Here is an 18,403-nt window from a genome sequence, read left to right as displayed (position 1 = left end):
TTGTTGAAAACGGTCTGTGGCCCAACAACGAGACGCACACACGCACGGCGTCTTCGCCATAACTATAATAGTTCGGCTTGCTTTCGTTGCACAGGATCTACCGGTAGATCTACCAAATACCGGTAGGTGGAACGAGCCGTAGCGGGAAATTGCTGGGTGGAGCATCATTGACCCCGTTCGTTAAGAGAGTGTCGGCAGAGGTGAGCTGCGGGATTCGCACAAAGTGCTTCAACCTACGCGCTCCTAATGGCCAAGTGGAGTATCGTCACAGCTGTATCGCTTCCAGTCCTCACGTCCAAACAACAAAACAAGTGGAGTGGCCGTGTGCGCGACATATTGTTCGCCATTTGGTCCCGTACTATCCGTTTCCATCGCGTCTGAGCCGCGCCAAGGCCCACAGTAGCAGCAGCCCACATCAAGTCCTTCATGGGTCTTCGCCCGTCGAGGACCTTCACCACATTTCCAATGTGGTATCCTTCTTGCAAGGCACCACTACCCAACAACTACAACACACACAGTCCACAACACACAACACACAACACACAGCCGCCATGAAGCTTCTCTCCACCCTCGCATTCCTCGTCATTGCTGCTCAGTGTACGCTCGCAGCACCCGAGCGGAAGCTGCTGCGATCCGGCTACGAGTCGCCTGTCGACTTCTCAACGCTCACGGGAGGCGGCGCAACCGACCCCACCTCCCAGCAGCAGCAGAAGCAGGGCGATAGCTCCGGCGCGGTGCTACCAGGCCTTCCAAGCGTCGACTCCCTCACAAAAGGCCTCTCAGGCATCACCGGTGGTGCGGGGCGGGGTGAGGGTGGTCTGTCGAAGCTCCTGCCGTCGGGCCTGCCCAGCACGGACGCGCTCTCTCTCTTACGAAGGGAGGTAAGAACGGCCTCCCGGTGGATTTGAGCAAAGTCACGAGTGGAAGCGCGCTGTCGTCCCTGTCGGCTTTGACGGGTGGCGGTGGCTTGGACTCCATCACGAGTGGACTGACCAAGGGAGACGGACTCGGTTCGATCACGAGTGGACTGACCAAGGGAGACGGACTCGGCTCGATCACGAGTGGACTGACCAAGGGAGACGGACTCGGCTCGATCACGAGTGGACTGACTAAGGGAGACGGACTCGGCTCGATCACGAACGGCATCACGAGCGGTCTGACGAAAGGCGGCAAGCTGCCATCGTTGCCGAGCTTACCCATCAGTGGCAGCTACGGAGCGGACTCGACGAAGGGTCTCTCCGGCATCACAAGCGGCCTCTCTGGACTCACGGACGGCTTGGCTCTACCGTCGACATTGACGTCGGCCGACGCCGGCAAGCAAGCGTACTCGTCGGAGGCAGATGCCACGTCCACGGACAAGTCAGACGGCAACCCCACCGCTACAAAGGCGGAGGCGGAGGAGTCTCCAGACCAGAAACCCGTCGTCTGAATGGAGTAGATGTAGTCTCGCGTATGGTGCGGAGTGTTGCATTTGTAAAGCTAGATACAGGAGTAATACCGTTTGTTCACGTTTGTATAAGTGCTGCTGTTCGTGTTTGGAGGCGGTCGAGCGCTCAAGCGTTGTCGATTGATTACGCACGGTGGTCGTTTGGAGAAGGTGGTCGTTTACGTAACGGATCGTTTGAGTCGTTTGAGTCGTGATCGTTTGGAGAGCGCTGGGAGAACCACATTGAGAGCCACATTGAAGAGGCACATTGCAGAGCCACATCGAAGAGCTCCGGAGTCCAACTTCAACTTGAGGCATACTAAATCCAAGTTGGCATCGTCACCTCGACCTGACAATAATGAAGCCACCACAGACCAATCGAGTCGACTGGTCCATTGAATCGACCCAGCAACACGTTGTTGCCAACATCACACCACTCGCGCGCCAAACAACGATTATATTCGACAGGCCTGCACGCACAATCGGTGCCACCTCGCCAACACTCGAATCGTAGACAAAGCGTTTATTAGCGCGGGTCGCCCTCACTCTTGTATCACTACATCACATTTTACTGTTCATTTGCTTGACTATGCACGCGTTCAAATGGGCTCGACAACCACGACCACTTCCTCAGACAGTGTTTCAAGCACCCAAGCTTCCCAGCGATACACTGCCGTTGCCACTCTCCGGTCCGCCGACGGATCCGCCGAAGCCACCGGCCATGTCCGAGCCTCCCCCATGCCACCGCCACCACCACCCCGCCGCCAGTCGTCGTGCCCGTCGAGTCGGCCATGACGCCACCGTCCGCCGTCAGTGTGCCCGCGGCCGTGATGGTCTGTGCCTGAGTCATGTCCACGCCGACAGAGATCCAGGCCAGCACGCCGTCCGACACCGTGTCGCCCAGCAGCACGTACTCGAAGAACGGGTCGAAGTCCTCTGCCGCCTCCTCCGACAGAATCGAGTCGTCGGCGTTGGTCGTGAGCTCCTGCGTGTTGGTGCTGTAGGGCGCCGTGGCCTCCACCTCGCTGATGAGGTCCTGGTCGAAGAAGAGTTGCCCCACGTGCGACGCGTAGCCTCCCGAGTACGTGTTGTTCTCCAGCAGCGTGCCGTTGTATTTGAATTTGAATTTTGGTACATTAAGGTCATTTATCTCTCGCTAACGCCACCTAATGGCGTGCCGTTGTACGTGCCGATGAGGTGGATGTGCGTGGCGCGAGACGTGTAGTGGCCCGGGAAGATGGACGTGTAGGACGCCACGCCGTCCTCATCTGTGGGCGTGAGTCCGCGCAGGAACGTCTTGTCGACGTTGGTCGCGTCGGAGCTGTCGCCGTTGCCGCTGGCCACGATCCCCGAGTACGCGCCCGTGGTGTTGCAGTGCCAGAAGTCGACGTACAGACCTTCCACCGTGAACTCATAAGTCTAAGAAGTTCACGGATTTGCACGCGTTCACGTCGATGATCTGCACGTCGGCGTAGAGGTCGACGCCCTCCTAGCCCTCGCGGACGTCGGAGCGTACGAGCTCACCGTTGACGTAGTACGGACCCTGCGTGACCTCGGGCTCGAGATGCACTTGGCTCGCGCAGTCCTTGAGTGATCGCTTGAGAGTTGGTGAGCGCGCGTGAGCGGGTTGACCTCCGTGTACGGACACGGAATCGCGGGATGCGAACGCGACGATGGCTGCGGTGGCAATGAGGAGTGTAGTGTAGATGGGGGCCATGCTTGCGCTGGTTGGATGTCGGTTCGTGTTGCGGTTGAGCTGAAAGTGCCGGTGCGGTTGGCGTTCGTTGTGTGTGGTAGCTCGCAAAACCGAGAATGAGAGACGAATGCGTTCCGAGGGTCTGGCACCGGTATTACTGGTCTACTTGGGTGCTTGAAACACTGTCTGAGGAAGTGGTCGTGGTTGTCGAGCCCATTTGAACGTGTGCATAGTCAAGCAAATGAACAGTAAAATGTGATGTAGTGATACAAGAGTGAGGGCGACCCGCGCTAATAAACGGTTTGTCTACGATTCGAGTGTTGGCGAGGTGGCACCGACTGTGCGTGCAGGTATGTCGAATCGAATCGTTGTTTGGCGCGCGAGTGGTGTGATGTTGGCAACAACGTGTTGCTGGGTCGATTCAATGGACCAGTCGACTCGATTGGTCTGTGGTGGCTTCATTATTGTCAGGTCGAGGTGACGATGCCAACTTGGATTTAGTATGCCTCAAGTTGAAGTTGGACTCCGGAGCTATTCGATGTGGCTCTGCAATGTGCCTCTTCAATGTGGCTCTTCAATGTGGCGCTTCCAGCGCTCTCCAAACGACCACGACTCCAAACGATCACGACTCCAAACGATCACGACTCCAAACGACTCAAACGATCACGTTACGTAAACGACCACCTTCTCCAAACGACCACCGTGCGTAATCAATCGACAACGCTTGAGCGCTCGACCGCCTCCAAACACGAACAGCAGCACTTATACAAACGTGAACAAACGGTATTACTCCTGTATCTAGCTTTACAAATGCAACACTCCGCACCATACGCGAGACTACATCTACTCCATTCAGACGACGGGTTTCTGGTCTGGAGACTCCTCCGCCTCCGCCTTTGTAGCGGTGGGGTTGCCGTCTGACTTGTCCGTGGACGTGGCATCTGCCTCCGACGAGTACGCTTGCTTGCCGGCGTCGGCCGACGTCAATGTCGACGGTAGAGCCAAGCCGTCCGTGAGTCCAGAGAGGCCGCTTGTGATGCCGGAGAGACCCTTCGTCGAGTCCGCTCCGTAGCTGCCACTGATGGGTAAGCTCGGCAACGATGGCAGCTTGCCGCCTTTCGTCAGACCGCTCGTGATGCCGTTCGTGATCGAGCCGAGTCCGTCTCCCTTGGTCAGTCCACTCGTGATGCCGTTCGTGATCGAGCCGAGTCCGTCTCCCTTGGTCAGTCCACTCGTGATGCCGTTCGTGATCGAGCCGAGTCCGTCACCCTTGGTCAGTCCACTCGTGATGGAATCCAAGCCACCGCCACCCGTCAAAGCCGACAGGGACGACAGCGCGCTTCCACTCGTGACTTTGCTCAAATCCACCGGGAGGCCGTTCTTACCTCCCTTCGTAAGAGAGGAGAGCGCGTCCGTGCTGGGCAGGCCCGACGGCAGGAGCTTCGACAGACCACCCTCGCCACCCGCACCACCGGTGATGCCTGAGAGGCCTTTTGTGAGGGAGTCGACGCTTGGAAGGCCTGGTAGCACCGCGCCGGAGCTATCGCCCTGCTTCTGCTGCTGCTGGGAGGTGGGGTCGGTTGCGCCGCCTCCCGTGAGCGTTGAGAAATCGACAGGCGACTCGTAGCCGGATCGCAGCAGCTTCCGCTCGGGTGCTGCGAGCGTACACTGAGCAGCAATGACGAGGAATGCGAGGGTGGAGAGAAGCTTCATGGCGGCTGTGTGTTGTGTGTTGTGTGTTGTGGGACTGTGTGTGTTGTAGTTGTTGGGTAGTGGTGCCTTGCAAGAAGGATACCAAATTGGAAATGTGGTGAAGGTCCTCGACGGGCGAAGACCCATGAAGGACTTGATGTGGGCTGCTGCTACTGTGGGCCTTGGCGCGGCTCAGACGCGATGGAAACGGATAGTACGGGACCAAATGGCGAACAATATGTCGCGCACACGGCCACTCCACTTGTTTTGTTGTTTGGACGTGAGGACTGGAAGCGATACAGCTGTGACGATACTCCACTTGGCCATTAGGAGCGCGTAGGTTGAAGCACTTTGTGCGAATACCGCAGCTCACCTCTGCCGACACTCTCTTAACGAACGGGGTCAATGATGCTCCACCCAGCAATTTCCCGCTACGGCTCGTTCCACCTACCGGTATTTGGTAGATCTACCGGTAGATCCTGTGCAACGAAAGCAAGCCGAACTATTATAGTTATGGCGAAGACGCCGTGCGTGTGTGCGTCTCGTTGTTGGGCCACAGACCGTTTTTCAACAAGGAAATAACAAGGACGCACTGGTCTGAAAGGCGATCTCCGAATGCGGCTGCTTTCGTCCATGGACACAGCCGGCGTACACCTCCAGATGCACCAGCAGCTTGGCGCTGCTATTGATATAGTCGTCAAGCTTTCCACCAGATGGACAAGTCCATTTGGTATGTCGTTGTGGCATGGGCCCTCTCGCGATTCGTACGTCACGAATGAAAGTCGCTGCATGCATCGTCAGTGCAACTATAGTTACTACTCTCGTAGGCATCGTCTCAATCTTATCGGGGGCCCATCGCAGCCGATTCGTTTTAAAGCCACAAAAGTCAATTCGTATGAACAGGTGATCTAGTACATTACAAGGACTATGCTCCTGCTGACTGTGTGGAGACACAGCTTTCTCTTTCATCGTGACCCCTGATGGATATGGATGCACACTACTCCTGACGTTCATTTCCAATTTGGTATCCTTCTTGCAAGGCACCACTACCCAACAACTACAACACACACAGTCCCACACACACACACAACACACAGCCGCCATGAAGCTTCTCTCCACCCTCGCATTCCTCGTCATTGCTGCTCAGTGTACGCTCGCAGCACCCGAGCGGAAGCTGCTGCGATCCGGCTACGAGTCGCCTGTCGACTTCTCAACGCTCACGGGAGGCGGCGCAACCGACCCCACCTCCCAGCAGCAGCAGAAGCAGGGCGATAGCTCCGGCGCGGTGCTACCAGGCCTTCCAAGCGTCGACTCCCTCACAAAAGGCCTCTCAGGCATCACCGGTGGTGCGGGTGGCGAGGGTGGTCTGTCGAAGCTCCTGCCGTCGGGCCTGCCCAGCACGGACGCGCTCTCCTCTCTTACGAAGGGAGGTAAGAACGGCCTCCCGGTGGATTTGAGCAAAGTCACGAGTGGAAGCGCGCTGTCGTCCCTGTCGGCTTTGACGGGTGGCGGTGGCTTGGATTCCATCACGAGTGGACTCACGAAGGGTGACGGACTCGGCTCGATCACGAGTGGACTGACCAAGGAGACGGACTCGGCTCGATCACGAACGGCATCACGAGTGGACTGACCAAGGGAGACGGACTCGGCTCGATCACGAACGGCATCACGAGCGGTCTGACGAAAGGCGGCAAGCTGCCATCATTGCCGGGCTTACCCATCAGTGGCAGCTACGGAGCGGACTCGACGAAGGGTCTCTCCGGCATCACAAGCGGCCTCTCTGGACTCACGGACGGCTTGGCTCTACCGTCGACATTGACGTCGGCCGACGCCGGCAAGCAAGCGTACTCGTCGGAGGCAGATGCCACGTCCACGGACAAGTCAGACGGCAACCCACCGCTACAAAGGCGGAGGCGGAGGAGTCTCCAGACCAGAAACCCGTCGTCTGAATGGAGTAGATGTAGTCTCGCGTATGGTGCGGAGTGTTGCATTTGTAAAGCTAGATACAGGAGTAATACCGTTTGTTCACGTTTGTATAAGTGCTGCTGTTCGTGTTTGGAGGCGGTCGAGCGCTCAAGCGTTGTCGATTGATTACGCACGGTGGTCGTTTGGAGAAGGTGGTCGTTTACGTAACGTGATCGTTTGGAGTCGTTTGAGTCGTTTGGAGTCGTGGTCGTTTGGAGAGCGCTGGGAGAACCACATTGAAGAGCCACATTGATGAGCCACATTGCAGAGCCACATCGAAGAGCTCCGGAGTCCAACTTCAACTTGAGGCATACTAAATCCAAGTTGGCATCGTCACCTCGACCTGACAATAATGAAGCCACCACAGACCAATCGAGTCGACTGGTCTATTGAATCGACCCAGCAACACGTTGTTGCCAACATCACACCACTCGCGCGCCAAACAACGATTCGATTCGACAGGCCTGCACTCACAGTCGGTGCCACCTCGCCAACACTCGAATCGTAGACAAACCGTTTATTAGCGCGGATCGCCCTCACTCTTGTATCACTACATCACATTTTACTGTTCATTTGCTTGGCTATGCACGCGTTCAAATGGGCTCGACAACCACGACCACTTCCTCAGACAGTGTTTCAAGCACCCAAGCTTCCCAGCGATACACTGCCGTTGCCACTCTCCGGTCCGCCGACGGATCCGCCGAAGCCACCGGCCATGTCCGAGCCTCCTCCCATGCCACCGCCACCCCCGCCGCCAGTCGTCGTGCCCGTCAAGTCGGCCATGACGCCACCGTCCGCCGTCAGTGTGCCCGCGGCCGTGATGGTCTGTGCCTCAGTCATGTCCACGCCGACGGAGATCCAGGCCAGCACGCCGTCCGACACCGTGTCGCCCAGCACACGTACTCGAAGAACGGGTCGAAGTCCTCTGCCGCCTCCTCCGACAGAATCGAGTCGTCGGCGTTGGTCGTGAGCTCCTGCGTGTTGGTGCTGTAGGGCGCCGTGGCCTCCACCTCGCTGATGAGGTCCTGGTCGAAGAAGAGTTGCCCCCGTGCGACGCGTATCCTCCCGAGTACGTGTTGTCTCCAGCAGCGTGCCGTTGTACGTGCCGATGAGGTGGATGTGCGTGGCGCGAGACGTGTAGTGGCCCGGGAAGATGGACGTGTAGGACGCCACGCCGTCCTCGTCCGTGGGCGTGAGTCCGCGCAGGAACGTCTTGTCGACGTTGGTCGCGTCGGAGCTGTCGCCGTTGCCGCTGGCCACGATCCCCGAGTACACGCCCGTGGTGTTGCAGTGCCAGAAATCGACGTACAGACCCTCCACCGTGAACTCATAAGTCTAAGAAGTTCACGGATTTGCACGCATTCACGTCGATGATCTGCACGTCGGCGTAGAGGTCGACGCCCTCCTAGCCCTCGCGGACGTCGGAGCGTACGAGCTCACCGTTGACGTAGTACGGACCCTGCGTGACCTCGGGCTCGGGATCCACTTGGCTCGCCCAGTCCTTGAGTGATCGCTTGAGAGTTGGTGAGCGCGCGTGAGCGGGTTGACCTCCGTGTACGGACACGGAATCGCGGGATGCGAACGCGACGATGGCTGCGGTGGCAATGAGGAGTGTAGTGTAGATGGGGGCCATGCTTGCGCTGGTTGGATGTCGGTTCGTGTTGCGGTTGAGCTGAAAGTGCCGGTGCGGTTGGCGTTCGTTGTGTGGTAGCTCGCAAAACCGAGAATGAGAGACGAATGCGTTCCGAGGGTCTGGCACCGGTATTACTGGTCTACTTGGGTGCTTGAAACACTGTCTGAGGAAGTGGTCGTGGTTGTCGAGCCCATTTGAACGTGTGCATAGTCAAGCAAATGAACAGTAAAATGTGATGTAGTGATGAGGGCGATCCGCGCTAATAAACGGTTTGTCTACGATTCGAGTGTTGGCGAGGTGGCACCGACTGTGAGTGCAGGCCTGTCGAATCGAATCGTTGTTTGGCGCGCGAGTGGTGTGATGTTGGCAACAACGTGTTGCTGGGTCGATTCAATAGACCAGTCGACTCGATTGGTCTGTGGTGGCTTCGTTATTGTCAGGTCGAGGTGACGATGCCAACTTGGATTTAGTATGCCTCAAGTTGAAGTTGGACTCCGGAGCTCTTCGATGTGGCTCTGCAATGTGGCTCATCAATGTGGCTCTTCAATGTGGTTCTCCCAGCGCTCTCCAAACGACCACGACTCCAAACGACTCAAACGACCACCTTCTCCAAACGACCACGACTCCAAACGACTCAAACGACCACCTTCTCCAAACGACCAGCTTCTCCAAACGACCGCCGTGCGTAATCAATCGACAACGCTTGAGCGTCCAAACACGAACAGCAGCACTTATACAAACGTGAACAAACGGTATTACTCCTGTATCTAGCTTTACAAATGCAACACTCCGCACCATACGCGAGACTACATCTACTCCATTCAGACGACGGGTTTCTGGTCTGGAGACTCCTCCGCCTCCGCCTTTGTAGCGGTGGGGTTGCCGTCTGACTTGTCCGTGGACGTGGCATCTGCCTCCGACGAGTACGCTTGCTTGCCGGCGTCGGCCGACGTCAATGTCGACGGTAGAGCCAAGCCGTCCGTGAGTCCAGAGAGGCCGCTTGTGATGCCGGAGAGACCCTTCGTCGAGTCCGCTCCGTAGCTGCCACTGATGGGTAAGCTCGGCAATGATGGCAGCTTGCCGCCTTTCGTCAGACCGCTCGTGATGCCGTTCGTGATCGAGCCGAGTCCGTCTCCCTTGGTCAGTCCACTCGTGATGCCGTTCGTGATCGAGCCGAGTCCGTCACCCTTGGTCAGTCCACTCGTGATGGAATCCAAGCCACCGCCACCCGTCAAAGCCGACAGGGACGACAGCGCGCTTCCACTCGTGACTTTGCTCAAATCCACCGGGAGGCCGTTCTTACCTCCCTTCGTAAGAGAGGAGAGCGCGTCCGTGCTGGGCAGGCCCGACGGCAGGAGCTTCGACAGACCACCCTCGCCACCCGCACCACCGGTGATGCCTGAGAGGCCTTTTGTGAGGGAGTCGACGCTTGCCTGGTAGCACCGCGCCGGAGCTATCGCCCTGCTTCTGCTGCTGCTGGGAGGTGGGGTCGGTTGCGCCGCCTCCCGTGAGCGTTGAGAAATCGACAGGCGACTCGTAGCCGGATCGCAGCAGCTTCCGCTCGGGTGCTGCGAGCGTACACTGAGCAGCAATGACGAGGAATGCGAGGGTGGAGAGAAGCTTCATGGCGGCTGTGTGTTGTGTGTTGTGTGTTGTGGGACTGTGTGTGTTGTAGTTGTTGGGTAGTGGTGCCTTGCAAGAAGGATACCAAATTGGAAATGTGGTGAAGGTCCTCGACGGGCGAAGACCCATGAAGGACTTGATGTGGGCTGCTGCTACTGTGGGCCTTGGCGCGGCTCAGACGCGATGGAAACGGATAGTACGGGACCAAATGGCGAACAATATGTCGCGCACACGGCCACTCCACTTGTTTTGTTGTTTGGACGTGAGGACTGGAAGCGATACAGCTGTGACGATACTCCACTTGGCCATTAGGAGCGCGTAGGTTGAAGCACTTTGTGCGAATACCGCAGCTCACCTCTGCCGACACTCTCTTAACGAACGGGGTCAATGATGCTCCACCCAGCAATTTCCCGCTACGGCTCGTTCCACCTACCGGTATTTGGTAGATCTACCGGTAGATCCTGTGCAACGAAAGCAAGCCGAACTATTATAGTTTGGCGAAGACGCCGTGCGTGTGTGCGTCTCGTTGTTGGGCCACAGGCCGTTTTTCAACAAGGAAATAACAAGGACGCACTGGTCTGAAAGGCGATCTCCGAATGCGGCTGCTTTCGTCCATGGACACAGCCGGCGTACACCTCCAGATGCACCAGCAGCTTGGCGCTGCTATTGATATAGTCGTCAAGCTTTCCACCAGATGGACAAGTCCATTTGGTATGTCGTTGTGGCATGGGCCCTCTCGCGATTCGTACGTCACGAATGAAAGTCGCTGCATGCATCGTCAGTGCAACTATAGTTACTACTCTCGTAGCAGCATCGTCTCAATCTTATCGGGGGCCCATCGCAGCCGATTCGTTTTAAAGCCACAAAAGTCAATTCGTATGAACAGGTGATCTAGTACATTACAAGGACTATGCTCCTGCTGACTGTGTGGAGACACAGCTTTCTCTTTCATCGTGACCCCTGATGGATATGGATGCACACTACTCCTGACGTTCATTTCCAATTTGGTATCCTTCTTGCAAGGCACCACTACCCAACAACTACAACACACAGTCCCACAACACACAACACACAACACACAGCCGCCATGAAGCTTCTCTCCACCCTCGCATTCCTCGTCATTGCTGCTCAGTGTACGCTCGCAGCACCCGAGCGGAAGCTGCTGCGATCCGGCTACGAGTCGCCTGTCGATTTCTCAACGCTCACGGGAGGCGGCGCAACCGACCCCACCTCCCAGCAGCAGCAGAAGCAGGGATAGCTCCGGCGCGGTGCTACCAGGCCTTCCAAGCGTCGACTCCCTCACAAAAGGCCTCTCAGGCATCACCGGTGGTGCGGGTGGCGAGGGTGGTCTGTCGAAGCTCCTGCCGTCGGGCCTGCCCAGCACGGACGCGCTCTCCTCTCTTACGAAGGGAGGTAAGAACGGCCTCCCGGTGGATTTGAGCAAAGTCACGAGTGGAAGCGCGCTGTCGTCCCTGTCGGCTTTGACGGGTGGCGGTGGCTTGGATTCCATCACGAGTGGACTGACCAAGGGTGACGGACTCGGCTCGATCACGAACGGCATCACGAGTGGACTGACCAAGGAGACGGACTCGGCTCGATCACGAACGGCATCACGAGCGGTCTGACGAAAGGCGGCAAGCTGCCATCGTTGCCGAGCTTACCCATCAGTGGCAGCTACGGAGCGGACTCGACGAAGGGTCTCTCCGGCATCACAAGCGGCCTCTCTGGACTCACGGACGGCTTGGCTCTACCGTCGACATTGACGTCGGCCGACGCCGGCAAGCAAGCGTACTCGTCGGAGGCAGATGCCACGTCCACGGACAAGTCAGACGGCAACCCCACCGCTACAAAGGCGGAGGCGGAGGAGTCTCCAGACCAGAAACCCGTCGTCTGAATGGAGTAGATGTAGTCTCGCGTATGGTGCGGAGTGTTGCATTTGTAAAGCTAGATACAGGAGTAATACCGTTTGTTCACGTTTGTATAAGTGCTGCTGTTCGTGTTTGGAGGCGGTCGAGCGCTCAAGCGTTGTCGATTGATTACGCACGGTGGTCGTTTGGAGAAGGTGGTCGTTTACGTAACGTGATCGTTTGAGTCGTTTGGAGTCGTGATCGTTTGGAGTCGTGGTCGTTTGGAGAGCGCTGGAAGCGCCACATTGAAGAGCCACATTGAAGAGGCACATTGCAGAGCCACATCGAATAGCTCCGGAGTCCAACTTCAACTTGAGGCATACTAAATCCAAGTTGGCATCGTCACCTCGACCTGACAATAATGAAGCCACCACAGACCAATCGAGTCGACTGGTCTATTGAATCGACCCAGCAACACGTTGTTGCCAACATCACACCACTCGCACGCCAAACAACGATTCGATTCGACAGGCCTGCACTCACAGTCGGTGCCACCTCGCCAACACTCGAATCGTAGACAAACCGTTTATTAGCGCGGATCGCCCTCATCACTACATCACATTTTACTGTTCATTTGCTTGACTATGCACGCGTTCAAATGGGCTCGACAACCACGACCACTTCCTCAGACAGTGTTTCAAGCACCCAAGCTTCCCAGCGATACACTGCCGTTGCCACTCTCCGGTCCGCCGACGGATCCGCCGAAGCCACCGGCCATGTCCGAGCCTCCTCCCATGCCACCGCCACCCCCGCCGCCAGTCGTCGTGCCCGTCGAGTCGGCCATGACGCCACCGTCCGCCGTCAGTGTGCCCGCGGCCGTGATGGTCTGCGCCTGAGTCATGTCCACGCCGACGGAGATCCAGGCCAGCACGCCGTCCGACACCGTGTCGCCCAGCAGCACGTACTCGAAGAACGGGTCGAAGTCCTCTGCCGCCTCCTCCGACAGAATCGAGTCGTCGGCGTTGGTCGTGAGCTCCTGCGTGTTGGTGCTGTAGGGCGCCGTGGCCTCCACCTCGCTGATGAGGTCCTGGTCAAAGAAGAGTTGCCCCACGTGCGACGCGTATCCTCCCGAGTACGTGTTGTTCTCCAGCAGCGTGCCGTTGTACGTGCCGATGAGGTGGATGTGCGTGGCGCGAGACGTGTAGTGGCCCGGGAAGATGGACGTGTAGGACGCCACGCCGTCCTCATCCGTGGGCGTGAGTCCGCGCAGGAACGTCTTGTCGACGTTGGCCGCGTCGGAGCTGTCGCCGTTGCCGCTGGCCACGATCCCCGAGTACACGCCCGTGGTGTTGCAGTGCCAGAAATCGACGACAGACCCTCCACCGTGAACTCATAAGTCTAAGAAGTTCACGGATTTGCACGCATTCACGTCGATGATTTGCACTCGGCGTAGAGCTTACCGTGGACATACGGGCCATGCGCACATCACCCCTGGCTCGATTCGTCAACTCTGTGCCACGTGGGTCTCACCATTTGGCTGCGTTCATGGCGTCCACCAAGAGATCAAAACCAACTGCAAGTCCGTTGATCCTTGTCGGTGCACGCTAGAATCTTATACCTCCCAGTATTCGCTGGGGCTTTCGATGCCTGCTATGCTGTAGCCAAAGACACCCAACAAAGCTAAAGCTCACAAAACCAAATTCATTTTCGGATTGACCGACCACATACCAGAGAGTCTTACCACTTTTACCTTGCACCCCCATTCAAGAATGCAGATCGTATCAACGCTAGCGTTCATGCTCCTTGCCGCCACGTACACCTTCGCTGAACCTGAACGGAAGTTGCTCCGGTCTGGGTACGACTCGCCCATCAACTTTTCCGACCTTACGCGTCTGGCAGACACCTCCCAGAAGCATGGATCGCCATCGGGAGTACCCGGTGTCGACTCTACCACGAAGAGCGGACCCCTACCGGGTGCTGACTCACTGCCGATCGGTGGACGGAGCGGACTACAGTCACTGACTGGTGGCAATGGTCTGAACAGCGTCGGAAAGGATGGCAAACTGCCGTCACTGCCAATCAGCGGTGGCAGTAGCACCGTTTGAACAAGGGTTTCTTGGGCGGCCCAGACAACCTGTCAGGTCTAACGGATGGACTAGGACTCCCACCGACCACGACAACCTCGACTAGAGGCAAGAAGTACTCGTCGGGTGACGTGGACAAGTCCGAGGACCGGGCACTGACAAGGCTAAAGACAACTCCGTCGCCATCCCCAAGCAAAGGTCAATGAAGACCAAGAAGAAAACGACGACCAACAAGAAGAAGTCGACCAACAAGAAGAACAAGAAGACAACGAAGACCAACCAGATGAAGATGTTCCCGAACAAATTCCCGAGGCCAAACGTGAAGAAGACACCGACGCCGGATCCGGAGAAGTCTCCGGTCAAGCGACTGGTCGTGTAACCTTTAGTCCTGCGCGTCTACAGGTAGATGTGTAATGTAGTTGTGTTTGCTTTGGGAATCCTAATTTTCTTAGGCACATTGTTCGCCTGTCCAAAACTCATACACAAATCGTGGCCAGCATGTGTGGAACCTGGTACTCTTAGCCTACCGTGTTAGAACGTGGTACGGACAACTTAGGCCTAGCTCATCACGTGTGTGATTCGATACAACTCGTTGAGCTAAGGAATGCCAGTTGTGGTCCAGCAATTCCAGCTGAGAAAGCGCCGCGTTCCTGCTCGAGAAAGCGCTCTTAAACGTGGCAAAAACTATATTGCGAAGCTTTTACCGGGACGTCTCGTCACACTATCCACGACTGGCGCCAGCATCGGCAAGACCACGACTACCACAAGTACTGCAACCGGCTGTTCATGCAGTCGAGTTCTAGCCGCTTTGAGAACCTACCGCGTGAGTCGGTCCATCCGTATCTTCTAGTAGTCGCGGCGCAACTTCGGCTGCTCCGATAAGAACACCACGCTGTTCATTATTCCATTTGCCCAACCTCCAACAGCCTCCAAAACCAACTTCCAACGATGCAGCTTCTGTCGACTATCCTCCTCCTTGCAGCGGCTGTCCAGTATGTGCAAGCTGTCCCTGAGCGCAAGCTGCTTCGGGCGGGAGACGACTCACCCCTCGACTTCTCTGCCCTCACCGGATCAACGACGGCCGGCGCGGCAGTCCCCTCTATCGGTTCCATCACGAGTCTGCTGCCTAGCAGCAGCGGGATCTCGGGGACCCTACCTAGTACGGACTCGCTTTCCTCACTAACGCGAGCAGCGGCCTTGGCGGGTTAAGCTCTCTCACCGGTGGGTTAAGCTCACTCACGGGTGGCAGTGCGCTCTCATCCCTCAACGGTCTGTCTTCCATCACCGGTACGAGTGGTCTCTCCTCCTTGACCAGCGGCACAGGCATCGGTGACATCACTAGCGCTGCCACCGGAACTTCGACCACCGATGGGTTGGCATCGTCCACTACTACGACGTCGGGGTCCGACACGAGCGCGACGACTAGCGGCTCGACTACGCAGACTACGTCCAAGTGAGCGTGCGTCCGAGTGGCGAGCACCGGGCGGAGGAAAGCCCACCTTTGAGTAAATACCGTTCAATACATTGCCATACTGTTTGTTCAATAAGGACTGTTGTGGAAGCCATCATGATGCCAACAGGTTTGGACAGTCACGCTACATGTAACAACACTGATCTTCGGCTGCGATGGCTAGGGTCTTGGGCATGGATCGGATCGGATCTTATCCATCTGATCATGCGTAGTCTACGAGCCTCACGAAATAACCTGTTGTTCGGGGCGAACGCTATCGATGCGCCAAAGACTTTTCGTCAACTCGGTAGCAACAACCATTTGCCAATCTACCGCCTCCGAAGAACACCATTCCCCAACTACCGAACCCACGATGAAGCTTATCTCGACTATCGCTCTCCTCGCCGTAGCTCTGCAGTGCACGCTTACGACAGCCCAGCTCAACTTCGTGCGATCCGACAACCGACCGATCGATTTTTCAGCGCTAATCAACCCGCCCGCGAACGCCCAGGATTCGAGCATGGCTGCACCACCACTGGTGGTGTGGGGCGCCACCTGCGTGACGGGAGCAACGCCAACGTCATCGTTGTCGGCCGAAACGGAGGAGGACTCCCACCGCTGCGCTCTGGCGATTACTGAGTAAGCAGCAGCCACCTGCATGTGTGCTACGACTCGTACGAGTGCATGCAGACCAGAGTTGGTTGCTCCCGTTACACAGTTTTTGTTGTACACGTCACGAGTATTGCGTTTCCGAATGTCTAGTAAAAGAAGGAAAACACGAAGAATCATGTTGCCTCGACGAGCTTGTTCGTGCAAAAAGAGTTGTAAATTGTGTATTTGCTCGTCCGCTATGAATCAAATTTAAAGTTGAGCTACGCAACGTTGAACACATGTACAGGTACAGAGGACGAGGAAGGCCGAGCCTTGTGCGATGCGAAGCCGAAGATCTAGTCCGAGCCCGACGCCGTCTGCTGCTCGGTCGACTGCTGCTTGGTGGCCTCTTCAGAGCCAGAACCAGTCGGTTTCTTGCCCTTCTTTCCCTTACCAGGGAACGGGATGTCCTTGCCGTGGCCTTCGAACGAGCCGTGCCCCTTGCCGTGCCCCTTGCCGTGAGGTCCGGGGAAGCTGCCGTCGAACGATCCAGCCCACTTGTGGTGTCCGTCGAAGCTGCCGTCAAAAGACCCCTTCGGGTGGTGAGGGCCGTGGCGTCGTCCACCCCAGCTACCATCGAAGGATCCAGCCATCATTTTACCGTCGAACGAGCCCTTCGGGTGGGCGGGCGGCCACCCCAACTGCCATCGAACGAGCCGTCGTGGCGTTTGTGCTTCATAGAGCCAACGGAGTTCGATCCTTCGCCACTCAGCACCGAAAAGTCAACCGACTTGGTGGACGCAGAGCGGAGCATTTGGTGGGCGTCGGCGCACTGGGCGATGATGGCAACAAGAGCGAGCGTCGAGAAGAACTTCATGGTTAGCTGGTTGCTTGGTGTTCGTTGGAGGCTGTGAACTGGAGAAGGTAACTTCGGAAATGAGCTTGCTTCAGCTATGAACTGCTGCAGAGCACCATCCTGTCCCCTCGGAGGCGTGTTGCGAACGGAAAGTGCACCATAGCGCTTCAGATTGTTCAGATTGGTGTCCGACGTGCTACCAAGCAGCTGGGTGAGCGGAGCCGTCCTTGACATGCCTTTAAAGGACTAGACGTCCGGTTCGTCAAAGAGATGTTCGCTTCAGCCTATGCCTTCGGTCCAGGCTCTTGATGTTTGCGCGCTGCTGAAAAGAGCAAAAGAGAGATCGGCGGTGCTTTGATCGTTGCCCCCGGGCAGCTAACCGAATGAGCAGTGCAGGCTTCGAACAGCCGAGATAGCTCAGGAATCGCGAGTCCACCGAGATAGATCTCAGGATCGAGTGATCTCACATAATCATCGATTGAAGAGCACCAGCCTCGATTATGCGCTGGTATCACGATCCGTAGAGCGATGTGCTTGGCACACCATCTCGCTTCAACATCACTAGACGACCCTGACTCACGGGCGTCGTTGGTTTCCGAGAAACCACATCGCTTTCCAGCACACCACGCAATGGAGCGGAAAGTTTCGAGCTACGAGCTAACACGAGCTGGCTCAACGCAGACTCGGTGCACGTGAAGCTCGTTGCCTCAATGTACTACCGTATATACTATTGGGAGCACCTACACAGAGAAGTCTTACGCGTTTATGCTTGGCACTTTGATTAATCCCCCTTGGTAGTCGAACGGAAATTTCCTACATGTACATCGAATACCCGTCGCCCACGTGCATCGCTGCTATAGATCATGAGGATCGTGACTCAACCTGATCAATTTAGTGGTACGGTACATGTACCGTATATCTTCTTGGAGCTTGCCTACCAACACCGTTCATCGCAGTGCTGCATCACTTTGCGGTGGCAGAAATGGTTTGCTTTCACCCAGGAAGCAGGAACTGACCAGCAAGAGCAACAGTTCTGGTGAGATGGCTTCTCCATATACATGAACACATCCAAGAGAACTTACAAGTTCCGGAGGAGAGAAGGCCGGTGAGGGTCCAGCAAGAGCCTTCCCATACATTTGTTTTGCCTGTGTCCACTGTCCACACTTGCACAGGAAATTTGCGTAGTATTCGTAGATGGAAGCCAGTGTGTCGTTCTCTTTCCGACTCTGGCAGCCTCGAATCTGATCGCCGCTTTGCGCCGTAGTCTGCTGCTCCACGGCGACTATTAACTGCTTGAAGCAACGCTGTGCAGATTCGCCCTCCTTCAAATCGGCAAGCACCAAAGCCAGTCGCAGTTGGTTCTGGATATGCGCGGGCGATATGCTTAATGCTTTCTTCAAAGCTCGACGGGCCAAAGAAGATCGTCACGACTGCCGTGTGACTTAGTGGCAAGAAGATCTGCGTATCCACCTAAAATGTTCGCGTCTCTAGGAGATTTTTGCAACGCTTCCTTGTAACAGGCTTCACTCTCTGCAAAGTC

At 56.6% G+C, this 18,403-nt stretch overlaps 2 protein-coding genes across 2 annotated transcripts; one reads left to right on the top strand and one right to left on the bottom strand.

Annotated features, from left to right (window-relative positions):
• Positions 1-14,168: 14,168 nt before the first annotated feature.
• Positions 14,169-14,488, top strand: KRP23_1676 (uncharacterized protein; the record flags this gene model as incomplete). The annotated part of the gene is made up of 2 exons (XM_067886339.1): positions 14,169-14,341; positions 14,419-14,488. 2 exons carry the CDS (start codon positions 14,169-14,171, stop codon positions 14,486-14,488), a joined length of 243 nt encoding a protein of 80 aa, XP_067749009.1.
• A 1,875-nt stretch (positions 14,489-16,363) lies between these two features.
• KRP23_1675 (uncharacterized protein) lies at positions 16,364-16,884 on the bottom strand (the record flags this gene model as incomplete). Its single annotated transcript, XM_067886338.1, has 2 exons — positions 16,364-16,708; positions 16,783-16,884. 2 exons carry the CDS (start codon positions 16,882-16,884, stop codon positions 16,364-16,366), a joined length of 447 nt encoding a protein of 148 aa, XP_067749008.1.
• Positions 16,885-18,403: the final 1,519 nt, after the last annotated feature.

This window comes from Phytophthora ramorum (genome assembly GCF_020800215.1).
Source record: "Phytophthora ramorum isolate Pr-102 chromosome Unknown Phyram_PR-102_s0002, whole genome shotgun sequence".
Lineage (NCBI taxonomy): Eukaryota > Oomycota > Peronosporomycetes > Peronosporales > Peronosporaceae > Phytophthora > Phytophthora ramorum.
Note: the sequence above shows the minus strand (reverse complement) of the source record. Positions and strands in the feature narration are given on the sequence as shown.